Raw genomic sequence first — 22038 nt, 5'->3', positions numbered from 1 at the left:
TGGAGATAATAGCCGCGTAATACCTAGTCCCCGAAGTATCGATACTCGTGCTAAATTCTGATTTTTCGTTGACTCCCTTTTGAAATAAAAAACGCTAGTCAAACAAGAAATGCAAAGTTAACGCATTTTTTCGAAGACAACGAGTGTTCGACGATTGTAGTTAGCTGTGTGAAAGATTCAATTATGTTCTAGCTGAACATATTTGTGCGGTGAGACCAATATTTATGTTACGTACATAAGCCGATAACATTGTCTTCTTCTTCACGTACCTCTCCGACTAATGAAGGTTGGCAGTCAGCTTTGTAATTTTAACTTTTTTTAACATCCACATTTGTGAGTGAGTGAGTCCTACTAATGCCCAACATACGTCTAAATGCCCACTTTTCAAAAGCTTCTATACGTTTCCTGGGGTCTTATTTAATAGACCACGCCTCACACCAGTATAGAAGTGTGGGCCAGATGTAACAGCTCAGTAAATGAGTGCGCAAGGAAATCTGAATACTTTTTTATTTTACTAAAGGTACTCCGAGCCACTTCAATTCTGTTCTTAAATTTCCTGTTCTCTATTCCAGTTCTCATTTAACCACCTAAACATTTGTATTTGCGCACTCTTTCTAGTTTTTGGCTCGCTAGTGGAATGTCAAAGTCATAACATAACATTGTCTACAAGAAATCAAATATCTAAATAAACTAAAAAAATATTTGAACAATATCAATACGGTTCTTTGAATTCACATTTCGTGATATAGTGAAGTCAAGTGAGAGAATACAATCATAGTACATTCGCAAAAAGTAATTTATTATTTAATGTTAAATACTTGGACCGGAGCCTTGAATCATTAGTAATGACCGAATGTCCACGGCTAAACAAACAATTGCCAAATTAAATATTAGTTAACTACTTCAAAGACATTGGCTCAATCTCCGTGAGGTAACAAGATCACCTGCTAATAATACAATAAGTTAAACGTGATTAGCTTATAGACAAGATAATGTCGGAATAGGGGTCCAAAGTGTTTTAGGAAATTAACATTTATATTTTTTTTAATGCAAAAGGAGGACAAACGAGCGTACCTGGTGTTAAGTGATCACCGCCGCCCACATTCTCTTACAACACCAGAGGAATCACAGGAGCCTTGCTGGCCTTTAAGGAAGGTGTACGCGCTTTATTTACAGGTACCCATGTCGTATCGTACCGTAAAACACCGCACAAGGAAGTTCATTCCACAGCTTTGTAGTACGTGGAAGAAAGCTCCTTGAAAATCGCACTGTGGAGGACTGCCACACATCCAGATGGTGGGGATGATATCCTAACTTATGGCGTGTCGAACGAAGGTGGAATTCAGCGGCAGGAATCATTTGAAACAGCTCTTCGGAACACTTGCCGTGATAAATGTGGCAGAAAACACATAATGAAGCGATTTCTATACGCAACGATCGAGTCGTTCATTTCAAGACAATTCGAGCTGCTCTGCGTTGCACGCAGGCAAATGGGTCGCTGATACTAGGGTGCGCCAGACCAGAGATGACAGCAATACTCCATGTGTGGCCGGACCTGCGCTTTGTAAAGCGCTAGAATGTGGGCCGGCTTGAAGTATTGCCGTGCTCTATTTATGACGCCCGGTTTCTTTTAAGCGAATTTGGCTTAAAGCTTATTAGATTTATTAGCTATATTAGAATAGAGAAAGTATCCAAACGATGTGTTTGTGTTGAAAGTTACCACTAAACGACTACTATTTCAATATTTTCGACTAATCCGTGTAGGAATAGACAACATGATCCACGTAGAACATCTTCAAAATTTGCCATAGCAATGTCCAATGATGACTGCCAAGTTAAATAGTTTATCGTTAATCATAGCTTTAGTTCATCCCACGGTACATTCTCAGACTAGTGTGGCGATGTATTGACAATCACAATGAAGTCGTACATATAAGCTTGTAAAAAAAACTACGTTTAAAAAAACCGACTTCAAAAACTGAAAAGAATCAGGTTTTAAGTCGGTGCCAAGCCTTAAACAAAATAAAACTTAATATTATAAACAGCTTCCTTCCTGTAATTATTAAGGTTGTCTAGCTACTCGTGTCTGTCCGCTGTTTTGTTCTAGAGCTATCCCGCTCAATGTCACGCGTGGCGAGTGTAGGTACTTACTATTACATTTGGCTTGGCACCGACTTCAAAGCTATCAATATGTAGCACAAACAAATAATAGTATTTTATTAATATTAAAGTTAAAGGTGTATTAAATTAAATTTTTAGTTTTTTGATACTTTTCAGTTTTTGAAGTCGGCTTTTTAAACATAGTTTTGTTTTTTACTCTAAATTGTCAGGTAATTATTATAATATATAATCAACCTGAATGAAAATCCTAAAAATCCGTACACAAAAAACAAATTTTCATACTAAATGTTCATAAAATGAAAACTACTGGGCCAAAGTATGTAAATTTTTTATGGGACCAAATGGCATCTATTCTACATCGAACTAAAGAAATAAATCATAAATCTCAGAGAAATCGGTGTACATACATAAAAAAATACCGATCGAATTGATAACCTCCTGCTTTTTGAAGTCGGTTAAAAATATTAAAACTTATTGGAATTTAATGACAATGCATGTGTAAAAAGATCGATTTAAATAAATTATTCTTATTCATATATGAAATACTACTCGTCATTTTGGAAAGTACCTACAATAATAGTCGTTTTTCTAAAATATTCTTATAGTAACAATATGAGTAGTAAGTACCTACCCATTTATGATTGATTGATAAGTTAGAACAAAGTATTTACGCTATGTATTTACGATATATTACCCCATTTTTTTTGTACTGGACGTCTGTAAAGTGTAAATAAAATGAGAGATTTTGATTACATTTTTTGTTAAATATACTTAAGTATTTAAATTTCAGCACAGTATACAGAGTAGATATCCCGGCAGTTACTATAAACTTATGATTTCAAATATGGAACAATTTGGACTATATTTGTTTTGTTATTTCACACTGGCTCTGTAAGACTAATAAGGCTGTAGAATTTCATTTTATTTCAATCTCTTTTTTAAAGCGGCTTTCCTAACTAAAATTAGTTTCTTCTTAAAATTCATTGCCGCCCTAGAGAGATAGAAATAATGACTATCTTTTTCTATACGGGTCAAACAAACATTACATTTCGAGTATGAGAAATAAAAAACATCTTATCCTTGTTACAATATTTATGGCAAGACTAGGTAATCATAAATGCAGGTAACACAACATTGAGGCTCGCTGATGTAAATCATTAACTGACATCAGATATATCAAACATATTAAATGACACGCTTATATGAAATAAAGATAGCTTAAAAAGGCAGAGTGATACAGTTTAATTGCTATTTCTGAAAAACCTCACCAGCGGGACCGGCTTCTTTGCAAAGGATGCCGGCTAGATTATGGGTACCACAACGGCGCCAATTTCTGAAATTTTACTTATGTGTAAGCATTACTGTGTTTCGGTCTAAAGGGCACCGTAGCTAGTGAAATTACTGGGCAAATGAAACTTAACTTATTATGTCTCAAGGTGACGAGCGCAATTGTAGTGCCGCTCAGAGTTTTTGGGTTTTTCAAGAATCCTGAGCGACACTGCGGCAGGGCATATCTCGTCCCTTATTGTCATTAAAAAAACCTGTTTTTATATTACACGTTATCCAAAATTGCATTCGTACTCATGTGACAATTGATGTGAATCTGTGTCATTTATTTCGTACAAATTTCGTACAAATTTCGGTCAAAATGTCGTATGAAAATACATTCTAACATAGTTAAGGGGAAGAATAAATGCATGATAATCATTTTCGACTATTTTTTCATTTATATTATTGTTTGTCAATTAATTTTGGCTGAAAACGTTACGCAATAATTACTGTTCACATAAATTTATCACAAACTATGTGCAGTTCTAGAAATCCTCCTTCTAAAGAGTTTTCAATTAGCTTCCTTCGTTCAGTTCGCAAAATTAATACTAGCTATACATTTGCTTAAATTAAAATATGTTTGAAGTGAAAACTTCTTTCGCGAATTTGAGCACTTTTCTTGGGACGGCTACAAAACGTTAAACTCGCGTCAGGACGCGTGACCTGATCGATAATTCCTAAGACAAGCGTTGAAATTACGGATGAAAGTTTATCTTTGTGAGAGGTAAACTTTTTAATATAAAATAATTGTAATTTTTGTGTATGAAAGAGTCATAAATTAATATTTTAATTAATCACATAAATGGTTTTTATACTGATAACTGTTGACTTTAATACTGATAAATAATGCAAATCGTGCGTTCCCTAACCATTCCAAGAATTTAAAAAATGCACAACTTTAATGTTCAAGTTGTCTTTAATAATATCACTATAGTAATACCTTCAAAGTCAAAGTCCCTATGAGTTATTGCTACTATTGAAATATAGGTAGTATGATTTCAGTATGCAATGTCATCGAGATTCTATCCTGCTACGCTTTAAATAACATGCAATTTACACGAGGTAGAAGTGAAACCTTCTAAAATTTTGGCTCCAAGATAATGAGATGAATGTAAAATTTCAAGAAGAGGATAATTGTAGGTTTTAGTAATGATCATAGTGATACAAAGTTTGATAATTCTTTATATTCAGACTCAGAGCTTACATTTTCGATAAATGATTCAAGAGGTTTATGGTATGAGGTATGAAATAAAAACTTTTCTGTTAATATGGTCTATATTATGTCTTTGGAATACTTTGGGAATACTACGTCAATTACTATTTTTGATCTTGTTGTTGACACAGTGCAACTGCTGTGCATTTTCAAATTTAATTTGGCGTCCAAAAACTCATTCAACGGAATCGCTGTATCCGACGCAAATTTTACATTAAACCTCTAAACTGCATATGAAGTTCGGATACATGTTGCTAGGATGACATATGATTTCAACCGCTATGAAAGACATTACTACCACCGCTACCATATTTATGGTTGCCTTAATTTTTTTCCTTAGTGACACTCTTGATCCTAATTTATAGATGGCACGAATAGCTCGCTTCTGCAGTGTAAAAATGATGTTAACATCGGCAGCATGTCCCCAAAGTAAAATGCCGTATGTCATCAGACTATGAAAAAAGCTGAAGTAGACTAGCCTCGCAGTGTTTTCATCCGTAAGTTCCATAAATCACAACGATGCTAAAGAAGATTTCAATATAGAAAATCCCAAATGTTATATTATACGAGTAAAAATTTCGGGAATCAAGGAAGTGACACAACATTACTATTTAAAAATGTATTTATTGCTTTTCGAAGTATTCTCTGCGAAATTTTTCACTCCACACATTTTTCCATACGATGGAACCAATCATTGAAGCAACCATTCCATTCGGAAGTTGGGGTCTCCGAAATGGTCGTTTTGTAGGTCATGTCCACAGCTTCTTCAGGTGATGAAAATCTCTGACCACCCAATTTATTCTTTATTTTAGGGAAAGTATAGAAATCATTAGGGCTTAGGTCGGGGCTGTACGGCGGATGGTCTAATAATTCTATGTTTTATTGCTCTAAAAACTCTTTTGTTCTGTGCGCGGTGTGAGAACTCGCATTGTCGTGATGGAGGATGATGCGGCGGTTGCAGTTCTCTTTACGGTGTTCAGAAACGACCTGTGGCAAACAAATGCTAGCATACCATTCTGCATTAACCGTTCTTTATCCCTCCAGAGGAATATTCGCAACATGGCCGGTTTTGGAGACAAACGTAGCCACAATATTTTTTGCAACACTCCGTGAACGAACAATTTTTGTTGGCTTTAACTCATTTTCGAACACCCAAACTCGTGACTGGTTTTCTGTTTCGGGTTCGCAGCAAATGCGGTTATCATCGGGAAAACAACTTTTTTACACCTAATTGTTCATGCAAGATTATTTGTATTTGACTCATGCCAATGTCTAAGGTTGCCTGAAATTCGCGGTATGTCACATGTTGATCTTCCTCAATCAACTTACGCACAGCATCAACGTTTTCTTTGGTGACTGCAGTTTTTGGACGACCTTGACGGGGATCATCACTGAGCTTGACACGTCCACGTTGAAATTCAGCAAACCAGCGATAAATTGTGGTTTGGGATGGGACTTCATCACCCAATGCAGAAATCATCCGGTCAATATACTGTTTTTGTGTTAAACCACTTCGAAAGTCATAACAAATCATCGCTCTAGAATTTTCTCGAGTCAATTTCATTTTCTCAACGACTAAATAAGTTTGACAATACCTTGTGACAAGACCGAGAATCTTTTTTTAAAATAAATGGTATTCGATTTTTAAAACCAAGGAGTTTTTAATTAAAAAGATTTTAATATGACAGGAATAGTGGAAATATTCCATTCCCGATACTTTTAGGGCAGCCAATGTATCATGTTCATTCTTTACAAATGCAACTATAACATATTAAGTTTAAGTATATTAAGTATTTGAAGAGTTTATGTAAAAATGGTGCGTTTCATTCATCATTGCTTCACAAACCAGTTAGTCTAAGGATTGGTCAAAACCTTTATAAGTGTGTGGTTTGTTATCTTAACCTTTGCATCTACATAACACATTCACGTAATTGTATAACGTGCGTTCTATCCTTGGTTTCACTTTTCAATGTCGGTTGTTTAACTTTGAGTTATTGGGAAACGTTTGTTTTATGGAAAAATAACAAACAATAAAACAGTTTATTTTCAGATAACTAAGATCCATTGTGAGTAAACTTATAATCTAATTGTGTTAGTAATTGTAACTACGAAGGGAAATATTAATTTTTATCATATGGCCAACATACGGACAGGCCCCACTATCAGTTATCGCCTTCAAATAACTGTTGCTGCTACTTCATATTAGGCGGAAGGGAGAAGCCGCTTTTTTGCGTAGAATGGCGCTAAATCTATCGACCTCTGCGTGTGCAAACATAGCTGACGCGCTACAAAAACTTGGCAGCTCCAATAGTGTCTGAAGGCGTTGTTATACTCGTACTGAACTCGCAGGACTGTATCATTTTTTAATGTAGTACGCCCACAGGCTACTCGAGCAGAGCGATGTGCAGTACGCCTTAAAAAGAGTTATTTTAACTGCTGTCAAGCAACACGCGAATATGCGTGCTATCATATTCGTCCTAACCGACAGCGCCCTGCGTTCCCTCTCCATATCTACATCATCTTTTAAGTCTTCGGTTACAAAATGCCCAAGATATTTAAACTGGTCTACTCTTTTTAGAGGTTCATCGGTAAGTTTTATTTGTTGTACGACTCTTGAACACTTGTTACCAGCCTTAAATACCATGGACCTCACTTTTCGTTCCATTGAATAGGAGACAATGTAGAACCGCATGAGACTTACAGTTTTTTGAGCGTGCTCTACCGTGGGGGACAGCAGCATCATGTCATCCGCGTAGCTGATGTTATTGACGCATAAGTTATCAACGTGACAATCGAAATACATGCTACTGAGCCCCTCGATGAATTAATTCATGTACACGCTGAAGAGATTAGGTGAGGTCAATCTCCCCTGCCTTACTCCACACTCCATACTGTAAGGCTCAGAAAACTCTTCCGCCCATACAACTAGATTTACCTGACTACCATACCAATACTTGAATTTTTTTTTAAACTTGAAATTTCACTGGATACTGAGGTGCGCCAGAGTTGAGATTAATATTTATTAACTCATTTTATAGAGCGCTGGAATGTGGGCCGGCTTGAAGAATTGCCGTTCTCTATTTATGACGCTTCTTCCAAGCCAAATTGGCTTTACCTTCCATGTTAGTTGAACTATTGTATGCTTTTTTTATCACAGTACCAGGTATAGGTAATATAATAAGACTTTAGAATTATTTCAAGTCTCCATTAAACTTGCACTTATTAGCTCGGTAATGTTGAATAATGTTTATACTTATTCATTTAAACTAGGAGTACTAATTGTAAACAGTATCTACATTATTCGTGCGGAGAATATTAGCGATTGCAAGTATAAATTTTACAAACAGTAAGAAAATAGGTATACGGTGAAATACATTCATTTTAAAGACTATCTCAGTTTTATATTGAACACCAGAAGAAAATAATAGTGTTGCCCAATTATTTGCCCACTAAACAAGGTCTTAGATTTTCATACTACTATTATGTTGGTTTTGTACGTAGGTAATAAATAACGCTTACAATAGATGTATAATCCCGTCCCTAACGTATGGCTGTCAGACGTGGGCATTGAATAGGAGTCAGCTTAGGAAAGTCAAAATAGCACAGTGATACATGGAAATAATTTTTTAAACTTATTATATTACTATTAATATTATATAGATAAGATACAAAATAAAACGCAGCTGTCATCTAAAATATTTTACCTACAGCTACGTCTGGGCAGAGTGTTAGGGTTGGCACATACAAAATAAAACTACGTTTAAGAGAACCGACTTCAAAAACTGAAAAGTATCAAATAAGTAAAAATTTTACTTAATAGACCTCTTATGCAAACCTTTACCTTTAATATTAATAAAATACTTTTATTTCTATGATACCTATTGATAGGTTTTAAGTCGGTGCCAAGCCCTAAACAAAATAAAACTTAATTTTATAAACAGCTTACTTATTGTAATTATTAAGGTCGTCTGGCCACGCGTGTCTGTCCGCTTGAGTTGTTTTTTTCAAGACGACGCTATCGCGCTCAAAGTCACGCGTGGCGAGTGTAGGTACTACCTACCTATTACATTTGGCTTGGCACCGACTTCATTGCTATCAATATGTAGCACATACAAATAATAGTATTTTATTATTTAGTAAATTACGGATTGATGCGGGAGGCGCAGCGCAGCTAATTTAACTCGAATAGCGAATAGTCTCGGTAGCGTACGGCGTGGCTCTCAATAGTTTTGTTTTCCCAAGATTGCTTGGCTGCCCTATCAATCGTGTGTATGTGTGCGTGTGAGCGTGATTCGTGCTCTCTAGTATGAAGTTGAAGTATTCTATTACTGTATTGTAGTTTAGGCTCATTTCAAATCATTAAAGAGGTACTTTTCAGGAAGGTTATTATAGCATTTAATTATATTCTCCCAGTATCAGCTCGATCCATTTGACCGCGTGCAACGCAGAGCAGCTCGAATTGTCGGGGACCCAGTACTCTGTGAACGTCTGGATCACTTGGCGTTGCGTAGAGACATCACTTCATTGTGTGTCTTCTACTACATTTATCACGTGGAGTGTTCCGAAGAGTTGTTCAACCTGATTCCTGCCGCCGAATTTCACCTTTGCACGACACGCCACAAGTTACGATATCATCCCCACCATCTGGATGTGTGGCGGTCCTCCACAGTGCGGTTTTCAAGGAGCTTCTTCCTCGTACTACGAAGCTGTGGAATGAGCTTGCCTGTGCGGTGTTTCCGGGACGATACGACATGGGTACCTTCAAGAAAAGCGCGTACACCTTCCTTAAAGGCCGGCAATGCTCTTGTGATTCCTCTGGTGTTGCAAGAGTGTTCCGAAGAGCTATTTCACCTAATTCCTGCCACCGAATTCCACCTTCGCACGACACGCCAAAAATTAGGATATCATCCCCACCATCTGGATGTGTGGCAGTCCTCCACAGTGCGATTTTCAAGGAGCTTTCTTCCTACAAAGCTGTAGAAGAGTTTCCTTGTGCGGTGTCTTCGGGACGATACGACATGGGTACCTTCAAAAAAAGCGCATACACCTCTTTAAAGGCCGGCAACGCTCTTGTGATCCCTCTGGTGTTGTAAGAGAATGTGGGCGGCGGTGATCACTTAACACCACGTTTGTCCTCCTTTTCCATAAATAAAAATATTTGGGCAGGAAGTCGGGGTAATACGAATGAAATAAATCTCATAGTTAACTTGCGTACACGCCGAGGCATTTTAGTTACGCAATTATCTACTCTTACAGATGCTTCATAATGTAATTGTTGCTATAACAGGTTTGATATTGTTTCTTTGTGCACACATTCTAGCACTGTGACACATATTTTCATTCGAGTAATTTCAATGAGATTCATGTAATTTGTTTAAAGCGAACTATCTAGTCAAAAGCACAGCAAAAATGAATCTAAGGAGAGATATTTTGTGTAGGTGTGTCAAAATTTTTATTAAGTTACGTAACACAATGAAGTAAAAATAAGAAAATTTAGTAAAAATGTAATTTTAGTTAGTCTAAATCTAAATTAAGATTTAATACATAATTATAATATAATTAACGCATTTTTACTACTATAAAAAAATCTCAAATGTTTATACTGAAATAATGAAGCATTACGGTAATAGAGGGACCATCTAAACTATATCCCACGAAGTACCAACAGATGGCGCTGTCGATTTTTATATTTTTTTTTTTATAAAAAATTATATTTTTAAACATTTGCATATTTATAGTCAATATCGGTTTGCCGCAAAGGTTTAAAATTATATTTGAATTGTAAAATTTGATGGAAGTTGTGGCGTTTCGACAAAAAGTCTATGAAATAATGTATTTGGAAGTCCAAATACATTACTTGTTAGTTACTCAGCAATGGCTGTTGTAAGTCGCTTTTAGTGTATGAAATATTAGGTATCAAACCTATCAAGCTAACAATTTGAATGTTCTCCAGTACAACCAAGTAGCCCGAAAGCCTATATTATATTTGCTCCAAATCTAATCCTTTCAAATACCGACCTTTTAGTGCTTTACCTAAACTGGTTTCTTTGTCAACGGTTGCTAGACTGGCCGATTTGCATTCACATTATTTTAATTGTCAAAGCGATTTGATTTTATCGAAATCAGTTAACATGCAAATTTACAAATATCAAGCAGTTTAGTTTAACACAGGAAGGAGACCTTTAAACGGAAAGCAATCAAGTTCGAATCGGACTTGTACACGAAATTCCGTACCATCTTACACATTCAAATTCAAATATATTTATTCAAAATTGGACGTGAAATCACTCATTGAAAGTCAACAACTACCACCCATTCCAAAACGAATGCCTCAGACCTGAGGAGAACGGACGCAACAAACTCAGCGGGCATTTTTTATCGTCAAAAAAATATGTTTACAAAGTAATATTGTACAATTAAACTTATTAATTAATAGCCTGATAGGCGGTTGCTCCATTCCCAATCTGTGGTATCATTAAGAAAGTAATTTATGTTATAGTAACCTTTACCACACAAACGTTTTTTAACAATTCTTTTGAATAACGTAATACTATTGTTTCCGCCGTTGGCGTCGTAGATTTTTACGATGCGACGCCGCAACGCAGTGTTGTGGCCAGAAATAAGTTAACAAATCCGAATTTCGCATAATAAATCATTCATCGATTTCCACTTATTTCAATAAAACTAATAATCAAATAGGTTTTGGATACTGTTATAATTTAGTATACCTTCTATTGTAAAAATTTGTATAATAATAATTATAGTCAATGTACTGTGTATAATGAAACGCGCGCTTGACCTTTCTATTGGTATGTCTTAGATTAGGCTCAGCATAATCTCAGCTGTCAAGACTATTAATGCCAAATCAAAGTTTGCTCTAAGCTTAAACTCGACTGAGTTTTACGTGAATAAGGTCCGAGCATAGTCTAAGTTGCCTCTATAGATCTCAAGCCTTCCACATCTTGGTTTTTACACAATTAAAATTTGAAAACAAAATTTTATGACCGATGCGGGACTCGAACCCACGACCTCTGGCGTTCCGTGCCAGTGCTCTGCCATCTGAGTGCCATTCGAGTGACGTATCGTTATAAAATCTTGTATGCTTTGTTCAACTCTCAGGTTGTGGCTTCATCTACAGGATCTATTTTACAGTTGATAACCTGCTCAGCCCCAATAATTGCATATTAGGAAATTGACTAGAGATGTCGCTCTTGTAAATCTAAACAATTTGTTATGTTTTTAATGTGATAACCCTCACTTCTAGGATTAATACACAAATTAAATTTGAAAACATAATTTTATGAACGATGCGGGACTAGAACCCACGACCTCTGACGTTCCGTGCCAGTGCTCTAACCAACTGAGCTAACCGTTCGAGTGGCGTATCGTTATAAAATCTTGTATGCTTTGTTCAACTCTCAGGTTGTGGCTTCATCTACAGGATCTACTTTTTGGATCTTGGTTTTTAAAAGAAACAAGAGAGGTCCCCATAGCAACACGTAAGAAAAATCGGAATTTACCATAGATTTACAATATACTAGGCATAAAAGGCATTTATTTTCTCAAAATTGATTCCTTTAGAATTCTTTTTGATGTCATTTCTAATATACTAGATACTACTACCGCTTCGGAAACAAATGGCGCTCTGAGAGCGAAGAAGCGGCGCAAGAAACTCTAGGTATAAACATACAAAGATCGCGAGATAGATGAACATCTAGATAGAAATGGAAAGCGAATCTGTAGTTACTGTAATCTTAGTTTATTTATACGTCTAAATAGAAAATGACAGCTGTGAAAACGTCGATAAAAATTGAGTTAAGAACAAGCCTCTATTTTGAGCAATTCACGCACACTTACACAAAGTGTCATACATATCGCGAGTGTAGTAAGACTTAACTTATCACGCACTCGGAACAAATATTCCTGGCCTGTTTTTGTCGGTTGTCTAAGAGCACGAGACTCTATCTAGATTTATATATTATCTAAGACTGTAATCGATTTTGATCGGCAAGTCGTAAACCCTTAGCCACGTTTGGCATTTGGTCCTTAGTATTTTGTATATTAAACCACTAGCTAACACACATATTGACAAATCAAACTAGGTCACGAATTATCGGGCTGTCAGATCATCTATAGTAGTATACTACTAATATACTATACTAGTGGTTGCCAGTTGCATTCGCACTAAAGGTTTTATCTCAATAATATGTTTAATATTGCTTTCTTCCACGTACTACAAAGCTATGCGGTGTTTCCGGAACGATACGACATGGGTTGACCTTCAAAACAACCACCTTCCTTAAAGGCCGGAAACGCCCCTGTGATTCATCTTGTGTTGAAAGAGAATGTGGGCGGCGGTGATCACTTAACACCAGGTGACGCTCGCTTGTCCTCCTATTCCATAAAAAAAATAAGTAGGGATAACAGAGAGAGTTGTCATACTGAAACATGCAGGGCAAGCCTGTCAGCCATTAAATTGGCATGGCGATATCCCATTCTGCTCGGACGCACGCCAAGAAAGGGAAGATATTCGTGGGATTCTAAGTCTTATGGGATTAACCATTGTTAATTATTTGTTGTTGACAGACACAAAGAAAGGTGGTCAATGGGGCGTAGTAATTGGATTTTCGTTGATTAATCTTTGGGTACCCAAAAAAATCAAACCTTATAAAATTATTTACATTCCATCCATCTTTTCAAATATTTCTATTTAAAAGTAGGATATAATCACTTATTGAAAGTCAAAAACTACCAAACATTCGAAACGGTATGCCTCAGACTTTTTATAAAAATATGGTTACAACGTAAACTCGTACAATAAAATTTATTATTTAATAGCCTGAGGGCGGTTGCTCTGTTACCAATATGTGGTATCATTAAGAAAGTCATATATGTTATAGTAACTAGTAGTTTACCATACAAAGTTTTTAACAAATCTTTTAAATTTCGTAACACATTTGTTTTGTAAATAATTTTCTGGGATTAAATTGTAATAGCATATACTTCGCCCAATAAAAGACTTAATAACTCTACTTAACCGAGTAGTAGACATTATCGGCCTTACAAATAAACTTGGTATAAAGTTATAACTGATGATAAACAAAGAAAATACAAAATGTTTACAATATCGTTGACAATACTGTCAATCCAATGATAATTCTGAAGTTTTCCTAATGACAAGCTGCATTGCAAATAAACGCGGGAAACGTTATACGTCCGAACAAACCATTCGTAAGCAAAATGTCTATTTGTAAACATTTAACATATTCTTGGTATATGCTTAGTTATAACTTTATGCCAATTTAATTTGTAAGGCCGTAAAAGTTTATGTTTGTTCTAGGTGTAAAATTGTGATTCTAACAGTTTCTAGCAATGTTTTTAATTTGCTTATTACGAGTAACATATTATAGAACATTATCAAGAATATATTGAGAAGCAATAGTCAAAACGTTTATTTCATTAAATTTTGCTCTCAATGATTTTTAAGACCTATGTTATAAATAGCGCATATTGCCCTTTTCTGCAGCACAAATATGGTATTGATATCGGCAGCATCGCCCCATAGCAATATACCATAGGACATAATACTATGAAAATAACTAAAGTAAACTAATCGCGTATCTTTATCTGTCCGTTTAAGACCATTATTATTGATAACAAATCTGAGGTCTCTTCAATCTTCAAATAAATCAAGCGACTAAATCAATTAATTTCCCAATCCATTAAGTATTCACTAGACTCACAGATTGATTCCAAACGACATTTTTGTTGTATATGCATTACGTAAAATCAATGAAGCAACTTCAACTTTTCCAAAGCCAAAGTATTTCGTAATATTTGCATCTTAGTTGCGCTCATTTGAATTTTGACTACACCTGTTCAACTGCTGTAAATTGCATAAACTTAGTCAAACCAATTAAATTAGTCGATTTGTTGATCTAGTTTTAAGACTCCTTGAATAAAACCTATAAAATTTTGTAACACAGACATTTGTTTTGAAATCTGCGTCTTTAAGTTTACTTGGATCATAAGAACGTTGGACATCTTTAGAAATTATTATAAAATCTTGTATGCTTTGTGTAATTCTCAGGTTTCTCTTCAGGTCAGTTTTATTTGTGTAATTAATCCCAGAAGTGAGGAAAATCACTTTAAAAACATAACAAATTGTTTAGATTTGAAAGAGTCAATTTCCTAATATGCAAATATTGGGGTTGAACAGGTTATCAACTGTAAACTAGATCTTGTAGATGAAGCCACAACCTGAGAGTTGAACAAAGCATACAAGATTCTATAAACGATACGTCACTCGAACGGCTGGCTCAGTTGGAAAGAGCGCTCGCACGGAACGCGAGAGGTCGCGGGTTCGAGTCCCGCATCGTTCATAAAATTTTGTTTTCAGTTTTATTTGTGCAAGTAATAAATGATAAAATAAATCAAAAAAGTGGATAGTGGTGATCACTTAACGTGAGGTGACACGTATGCTCGTTTGTCCATCTCATTCATAAATAAAATGATAAGATTTGCAGTGGAACGATTCATGGTAGCACTGCAAACAGATCGGGCAGGAAAGGGATTCATTACTACACCTTAATGACCACATCGTTGCTCACACTTCTACTGACATCACTGAGATGAATTCCTGTCCCAGTATAAATACGCGAGGATACTTTATTCTATAAAAAACCGCTCAAACGGTGTATAGTACAAAATATAACCAAATACTAGCTAGGAACACGTACCGTTGCATCAATTTGTGAATATCTCGAATGCTTTTAAATGAAAATGAAAGTCATCTAACGTTCGTCTATGTAACACGAATGACCTTGAACTTATTTGTATTACGTAAAGCTAGATTTGAATTTAAGTATGATACAGTAAGTTCTGTATTTTTTACCATGCGCCTTATTTTAGCTTGGTCTATAGAAATGGTGTTTGTAACGGAATTCAAACTTAATTTTCACCCATTTTATACTACGAACAAAAATTTGCACGCGTTTCATATTTTGACCTTGTATCCAAACCAGGATAACTAAAACAATTTTGACACTCATACGAATATAAGAAGAACCAAACATTCTCAGGCAATATAATAATTATGATTATTTATTTGAAGTGTAAGCAAGAACACTACCCCAAAGGGGAGAAAATGGGGATCAATTCTCATATGCTATATGGGGAATATATTATCCAACTTTTTTTTATATTTAAACTTTACGCTTTTATGATTTTGTGTATGTGACGTAGGTCATGACGGATAGGGCTCACTGGTCACTGGTCACTAGACTTTTGTTTTTTGGGAATTATGATGGGAAGACTCCACGAATTCACCTAAATGCTGTACGGCCCAGCTTTATTCATCATTTGGCTTCTTTTTCGAAGTTATTGGTGTCTTGCTTAATTGGAGCTTCGGCCCTCAGTAAGCATATTGCGGAACAACTTCGTGAGGGTAACTCCGTGATCAGCCACTTCTGGGCTAAACTGTTCTTTAAACATAATCAAGGTTATGTCCAAGTTCCGCCAGAGAGCGATAAGTGGAGGAGAATCAGCCAGGCTGTTCAGCATCTGGCTCACACCTTGACGCAACTGGTTAAGGTCAGTCTGCCGATTCTATACATTCATTGACTCAGCGTCATAAAGACATCTCAGCACTTGGAAATATCGCCCGTCAACTGGGCACCGTTGCACACACTCTAAATCACGCCAGATCTCGATAGAGTTAACTTTTACATGGTCCTCAAATAAACACAGGAACTGACTATATCATATATTCTTCGGACTTTTGTATAGATAATCTGCATTATGGTGGATGTGGATGTGGCGAAATCCAGAAGGTTAATTCATCGAGTCTTCGAGGGAGACAATTCGTAATGACTCTTTGAAACAGCTCACGCATCACTCAGTAGCGGAAAGGATCAATAAGTTCTTCAATAGGTCCATAAATCCTTGTCTGAAAAACAAAACGACTATACTCCTCTCATCTTTGGAGTACTCCCAGAGATGAGGCAGAATTGTATATATGCTGGATCTCTATCCCGAGTTTTACTTATTCTATTAGGTCTTTCTTGAACTATTATAAACTAAACTCATCATAACAAACTAAAAAAGCGGTCAATTGCAAGTCGGACTCACCCATGAAGGGTTCCGTAGCAGCAAGTAAAATAATACAATTTTTTTTTAACAATAATAATAATATTCATATGTTGATTGAATGAAAGGTAAATTGGGGTTTACGATTTATGACGTATTAAAAAAACTGCTTTATTGGATCTCGTTCAAACCAATTTTAGGTGAATGTTCGCATGGTAATGTACATCATATATTTTTTTAGTTTTGTCATTCCCTTAATTTAGAAGTAACAGAGGGGGGAGGGATACATTTTACCACTTTGGAAGTGTCTCTTGAGCAAAGTATTCAGTTTAGAAAAAAATTATATTAGAAACCTCATTATCATTATTGAAGTCCTATTCATAAATACCCCACACGTATGGGTTTGATGAAAAATAAATTTGTGTTTCAGTTATATGTATAGGGAATGTTGAAGTTTGCAAACGGTACTTTTATTTGGCGATTATTGTAAATTTCAGGTGCGGGCAACCCATCTGTAACACCACTTCAGGGACCTATTCTGCTGCGAAATGGGTCAGTTCCAGTGGTTCCCCTGACTTCATATCCCACGGTCAACAATGGTTCCTTCTATCAAATACCCGTAAGTTTTATTTTTTCGTTTTTTATTAAACATATGCCTTCTTTGAAAGTGCGCATAACAAGCCTAAATTGTAAAATGGTTCTAGAATGGCAAGCCTGTGTTGAGTACTTCTCTCCAAAAGAGTACTCCAAATTAGTTTTAGAGAAAACTTCAAACAATTTACGGAGACGAATTGGTTACCTGTATCGTTAGTGACACGAGGCCTGAACCACGCCTCCTATGCAGGCGGGCTTGCTGGTTTTCTGTAGAAAATGGCTGGAATAAATATGAAGCAACATAATTTAGTCCAATTTTTAATTATTGTTTTCTTAATAAGTACAACTGTAAGTGGCAGAAATAACGCGGTCGGAGATCGTTTGACATTGGGTTTTGCGAGGCTTTCCCATTTCTTTTTATTGTATTAGAGGGTGTGACGGACAAGTGGCACCTCATGGAAAGCAAAAAACAGCCGCCCAAAAACATCTGCGATACCACATATCAAGAGACCATGTGTCGGTTTTCGAAGTGAGGGTATTTTCTAAGCTTGAAAGTCGTTCGTTCGTCGGTTCGGGAAGAGATAGGCCCTCTTTGTGGAATATCTTCCTGTATCAAGTAATTTGTAATGTTACGAGTGGTTTTGAGACACCGGACTTCAACGTGGCGCCTGTTAAATTTAAACGTGATGTACGGTGGTAAAATTCGTCTACTGGCCTAATGGAAGAAGTTTATGAGAAGAGCAAACACTGCATGTAGATAAACATAATATTGTTCGTACCTACTTTCGTAATAGTTACAATATAATATACAATATATACAATAGTCTCAAAATTTTTGACGAGTAGTACTTTGGACAAACAATCCAGTTAGACAGGTCTAATTTCGCGAAACAGGTCACTCGTCGAATCCAACTCGGATGGGCAGCGTTCGAGAGGCTCTGTAAAATCTTCTCTACAACCACAGTGTCTGAAGACTAAGGTTATTATTAACCAGCGTGTATTGCCAGTGAAGATATTCTGAACGCAGACGTGGTCGCTAATTATGGGCCTTATATGAAAGCACGTACTCTGCGAGATCTAATCAGAAATGAGATCCGTACGAGAACCAAAGTCACCGAAATGGCCCGAACAATTGCAAACAGTTGCGTTGTTGGGGCACTAAATGGCGACCACGTACCGGAAGACGTAGTGATGGTAGGCCTCCACAAAATAGACTGACGATCTGGTCAAGATCGCCGGAATAGGTTGGATGAGGGCAGCGCAGGACCGACCGTCGCGTCGTGGAGAGCTATGGGGAGGCCTTTGTCCAGCAATGGCCGTATTTAGGCTATTAAGTAAGCAAGACGAAGTAAGATATAAACGAAATATAATAACAAACATTAGACTTAAATAGACAGACGTAACCTAGTTAAATCCGTGTTTACTATTTATCATATTGTAGCCGCTACAAGCTAGTTCACACAATTGCAAAGTAAATGAGCAAGTTAGGTCAAACAAACTGACAAACATTTACAGTCATAAAACAAACTCAATAATTATTTTACGAATATCTCGCAATAACAATGTGTACGAAATATACTCAGCGTACTCTGAAATACACAATAGTTGTAAGGGAAAATGTTTCCTCTTTTATAATAAAGTCAGATGTTTTCTCTAAGTAACTGTACTTCTGTGTATCTTCAGATATAGGGATACTAGCTTTTACCCGCGACTTCGTGCGTGTGCAATAGTTACTTTGGGCAGCATTTTTTATTTTTTTTATATACTCACTTTGCAAATAATACACAACACTGCTATTGTTAATACATTTTTATAAGCTAACAACTATATAACTCTCATCCCCACACAGGTCTAAAATTTAAAAACGCTAGAACAAATATTTATTTATTGTGTGTCTATATGTGTTATCTTCGATATGACGAACTTTTATACAAACTTCCACCACCTATTTCAAATCCGCCAAGCCTTTTATTCGCGATAAAAGGAAGCCTTTGTTCTTTCTCAAGCTTCATCAAAATCGGTTCAGTGCAACTTACATTCACATTTATAATATTAGTAGGGAGCACGACCACAGACTGCAACACAGCGGTGAGATATTTAAAAAAATAAATAAATATTAAACAGGAATGAGACTTCATTTCACTTTCAAATCTAATTAAGACTTCATTCATAGATTTTTCAATACCAAATTCTATAGTATACAAAACCTCTTTGGTAATAATTTCGCTTCCTGGTTATTTAATTATCTTTGTATGAAAAATGTTTGAAATAATACTTACGAGTAATTTAAGATCTAAGACTGATCTTAAGAAGACGTATGACATGCCATAAATTAGGATACCTTCCCTACCATCATTACGTCTGGCGTTCTTTTTCTTTCCTTTCCTTTTTTTCAAAGAACTTTCTTCCACGTTCAACCAAAGTATGGAATGAGCTTTCTTGTGCGATGTTTCCAGGACGATACGGTATATATACCTTCAAAAAAGTACGTACACCTTTCTAAAAGGCCGGGAATGCTTCTGTTACTCCTCTGTTGCAAGATAATGTGGTCGGTAGTGATCACTTAATATCAGGTGACCCGAAGGCTGATTTGTCCTTATCTTCCTAAAAATAAGAAATATAGGAGAACACAGCATTTGCCAATACCTTAGTCCACGAACTTGGACACAAACAAGACAATTCCAAATTTAAACAGAATACGGCCATTTCCTGTAATTTTCTAAAGGATGTGCGACATAATTCAAAAAGACCTTGCAATCATTAACTGATTACCTATTTTAAATCATTTGCTTCACATTAAATATATCTTAATTACAATCAAATAAGGCATGTAGTCTATACTTATATAGGAATAAGATTGAGTCATAAAGTTTAAGTCTTTAGCAAATGACAAATATTATGTGTTGTAATCCTTACTGAGAATTAGATAATTGAAAATGTGTTCATTTGATTGTTACGCTTTCACGCCCAAACATTTCAACCAATTATTATGAAATACTGGACATACGTTGTCATGTACTATGGAAAATAACATACCGTTTAAGTTTTAGGTTGCTAGATTCTGAGCGGCACTGCAATAACGCTCGGCACTTTGAGACATAAGATGTTAACTCTCATTAGTCCAGTAATTTCAAAAACAGTACGTAAGACCATAATAATGCTTGCCCATTACTGACGGCGCTAGACAACCATAAGTGTGCCGTTATCGTGGACAAATTCGGAAGTGTTAGAAAAGTTCGATTTAGGCGTGGGCTAGGTTAAGGCGAAGGGTAGGCAGAAAACACGTAAACATGGTGTTTTTAGGCAAGTTTTGTAGTGAAAATATAGCATTTGGAGCTATGAACACTATTTTATCCTGTTATACATACTGTTAAGTCTTATTTGTAGGTGTGTATTTTTTAAATGCTTTGTAAAGCAATTTATTCATATTTTATTTAATTATTAAATGACGTAATCGACAGCGTACACAATGATTATTTTTACAATAATAATCTAGGTTTTACATAAATCCACAAAAGATTACCTAAATTTTAAATTATAAAAAGAAATCATATATTAACAGAATAGACTTAAAAATAATATAATAAACTAATAAATAAAAGATTACAAGAGCGTGTGTGTGTGTGAGAGAGAGAGAGTTGGAGTGTGTGAGTACTGCGTTTTTACGCGTTACCTATTTTTTTTTTGTATGATGATGCTTTATTATTTCCGTTTTTAACCGACTTCAAAAATGAGGAGGTTCTCAATTCGATCCGGTTTTTTTTATGTATGTACAACGATTACTCGGAGATTTATGATCCGATTTACGTAATTTTTCACATATTAATAATTGTATGTTATTAATATTAAAGGTAAAGGTTTGCATAAGAGGTGTATTATATTACATTTTTAGTTATTTGATACTTTTCAGTTTTTGATGTCGTTTTTTAAACGTAGTTTTTTTTTACTTCTGTTTTGATAAGTGAAATACATCAAACTCAGCGTACTGTTTGTTATAGGTTAGTGACAGACGCGCAATTATGGAATTTTGGGCATAATTTGTATTAGATTTGGGAACAACGAGAAAAGCGCGTGTGACGCGATCTTAAAGATTGAGCGCTTAGTGGAAAGGCTCACAGTAGACTAGGACAGTCGATCGAGCCACTAAAAAATTGCTTGCAAAGTTATAGCGGCACAGTCCGCTGACAGACAGAAGGAAAAACAGTGGAATCCGAGAAATAGGGTTTCTGCTGACTCCGCACCGGGTACGAAACTTTTAAATACATTCTAAGCCACAGACAAGGCCGTGTAGATTTGTGTACGTAAAAAGTGTGATTAAAGTCATCAATCAATGTAATGCTATTAAAATTCTAATCATTTTGTTAAACAACATTCTATCGTCAGGCCTTGTTCTCAAAGCAGTTATTGACATGTCAATTATGCAGTGTCCTCATGATATAATGACTAAGTACAAGAATCTCGTAAGAATACATGGAGATTTATTATTTAATAATATTTAACAATATCTGGGCTTTAAGCTGTGTAGGTTTTCACGATGATGCACATGCATGATATGATGCATATATTGAACACGATTTTACCAGTGGGAGGCTCCTTTGCACAGGAAGCCGGCTAGATTATGGGTACCACAACGGCGCCTATTCCTGCCGTGAAGCAGTAATGTGTAAACATTACTGTGTTTCGGTCTGAAGGGC

The 22038-nt window shown here is 35.9% G+C and overlaps 1 protein-coding gene across 1 annotated transcript in view; it reads left to right on the top strand.

Moving 5' to 3' along the window:
* The window catches only part of LOC126966077 (protein spaetzle 3), an 83334-nt gene that overhangs the window by 39622 nt on the left and 21674 nt on the right, over window positions 1-22038 (top strand). The window contains exon 3 of the mRNA XM_050809953.1: window positions 17248-17369. Coding sequence (XP_050665910.1) covers window positions 17248-17369 — 122 coding nt within the window. The remainder of the gene's footprint in view (window positions 1-17247; window positions 17370-22038) is intronic.

The sequence above is a fragment of the Leptidea sinapis genome, chromosome 9 (assembly GCF_905404315.1).
Source record: "Leptidea sinapis chromosome 9, ilLepSina1.1, whole genome shotgun sequence".
NCBI classification, from domain to species: Eukaryota; Metazoa; Arthropoda; class Insecta; order Lepidoptera; family Pieridae; genus Leptidea; species Leptidea sinapis.
This window is presented reverse-complemented; position numbering and strand designations above follow the sequence as displayed.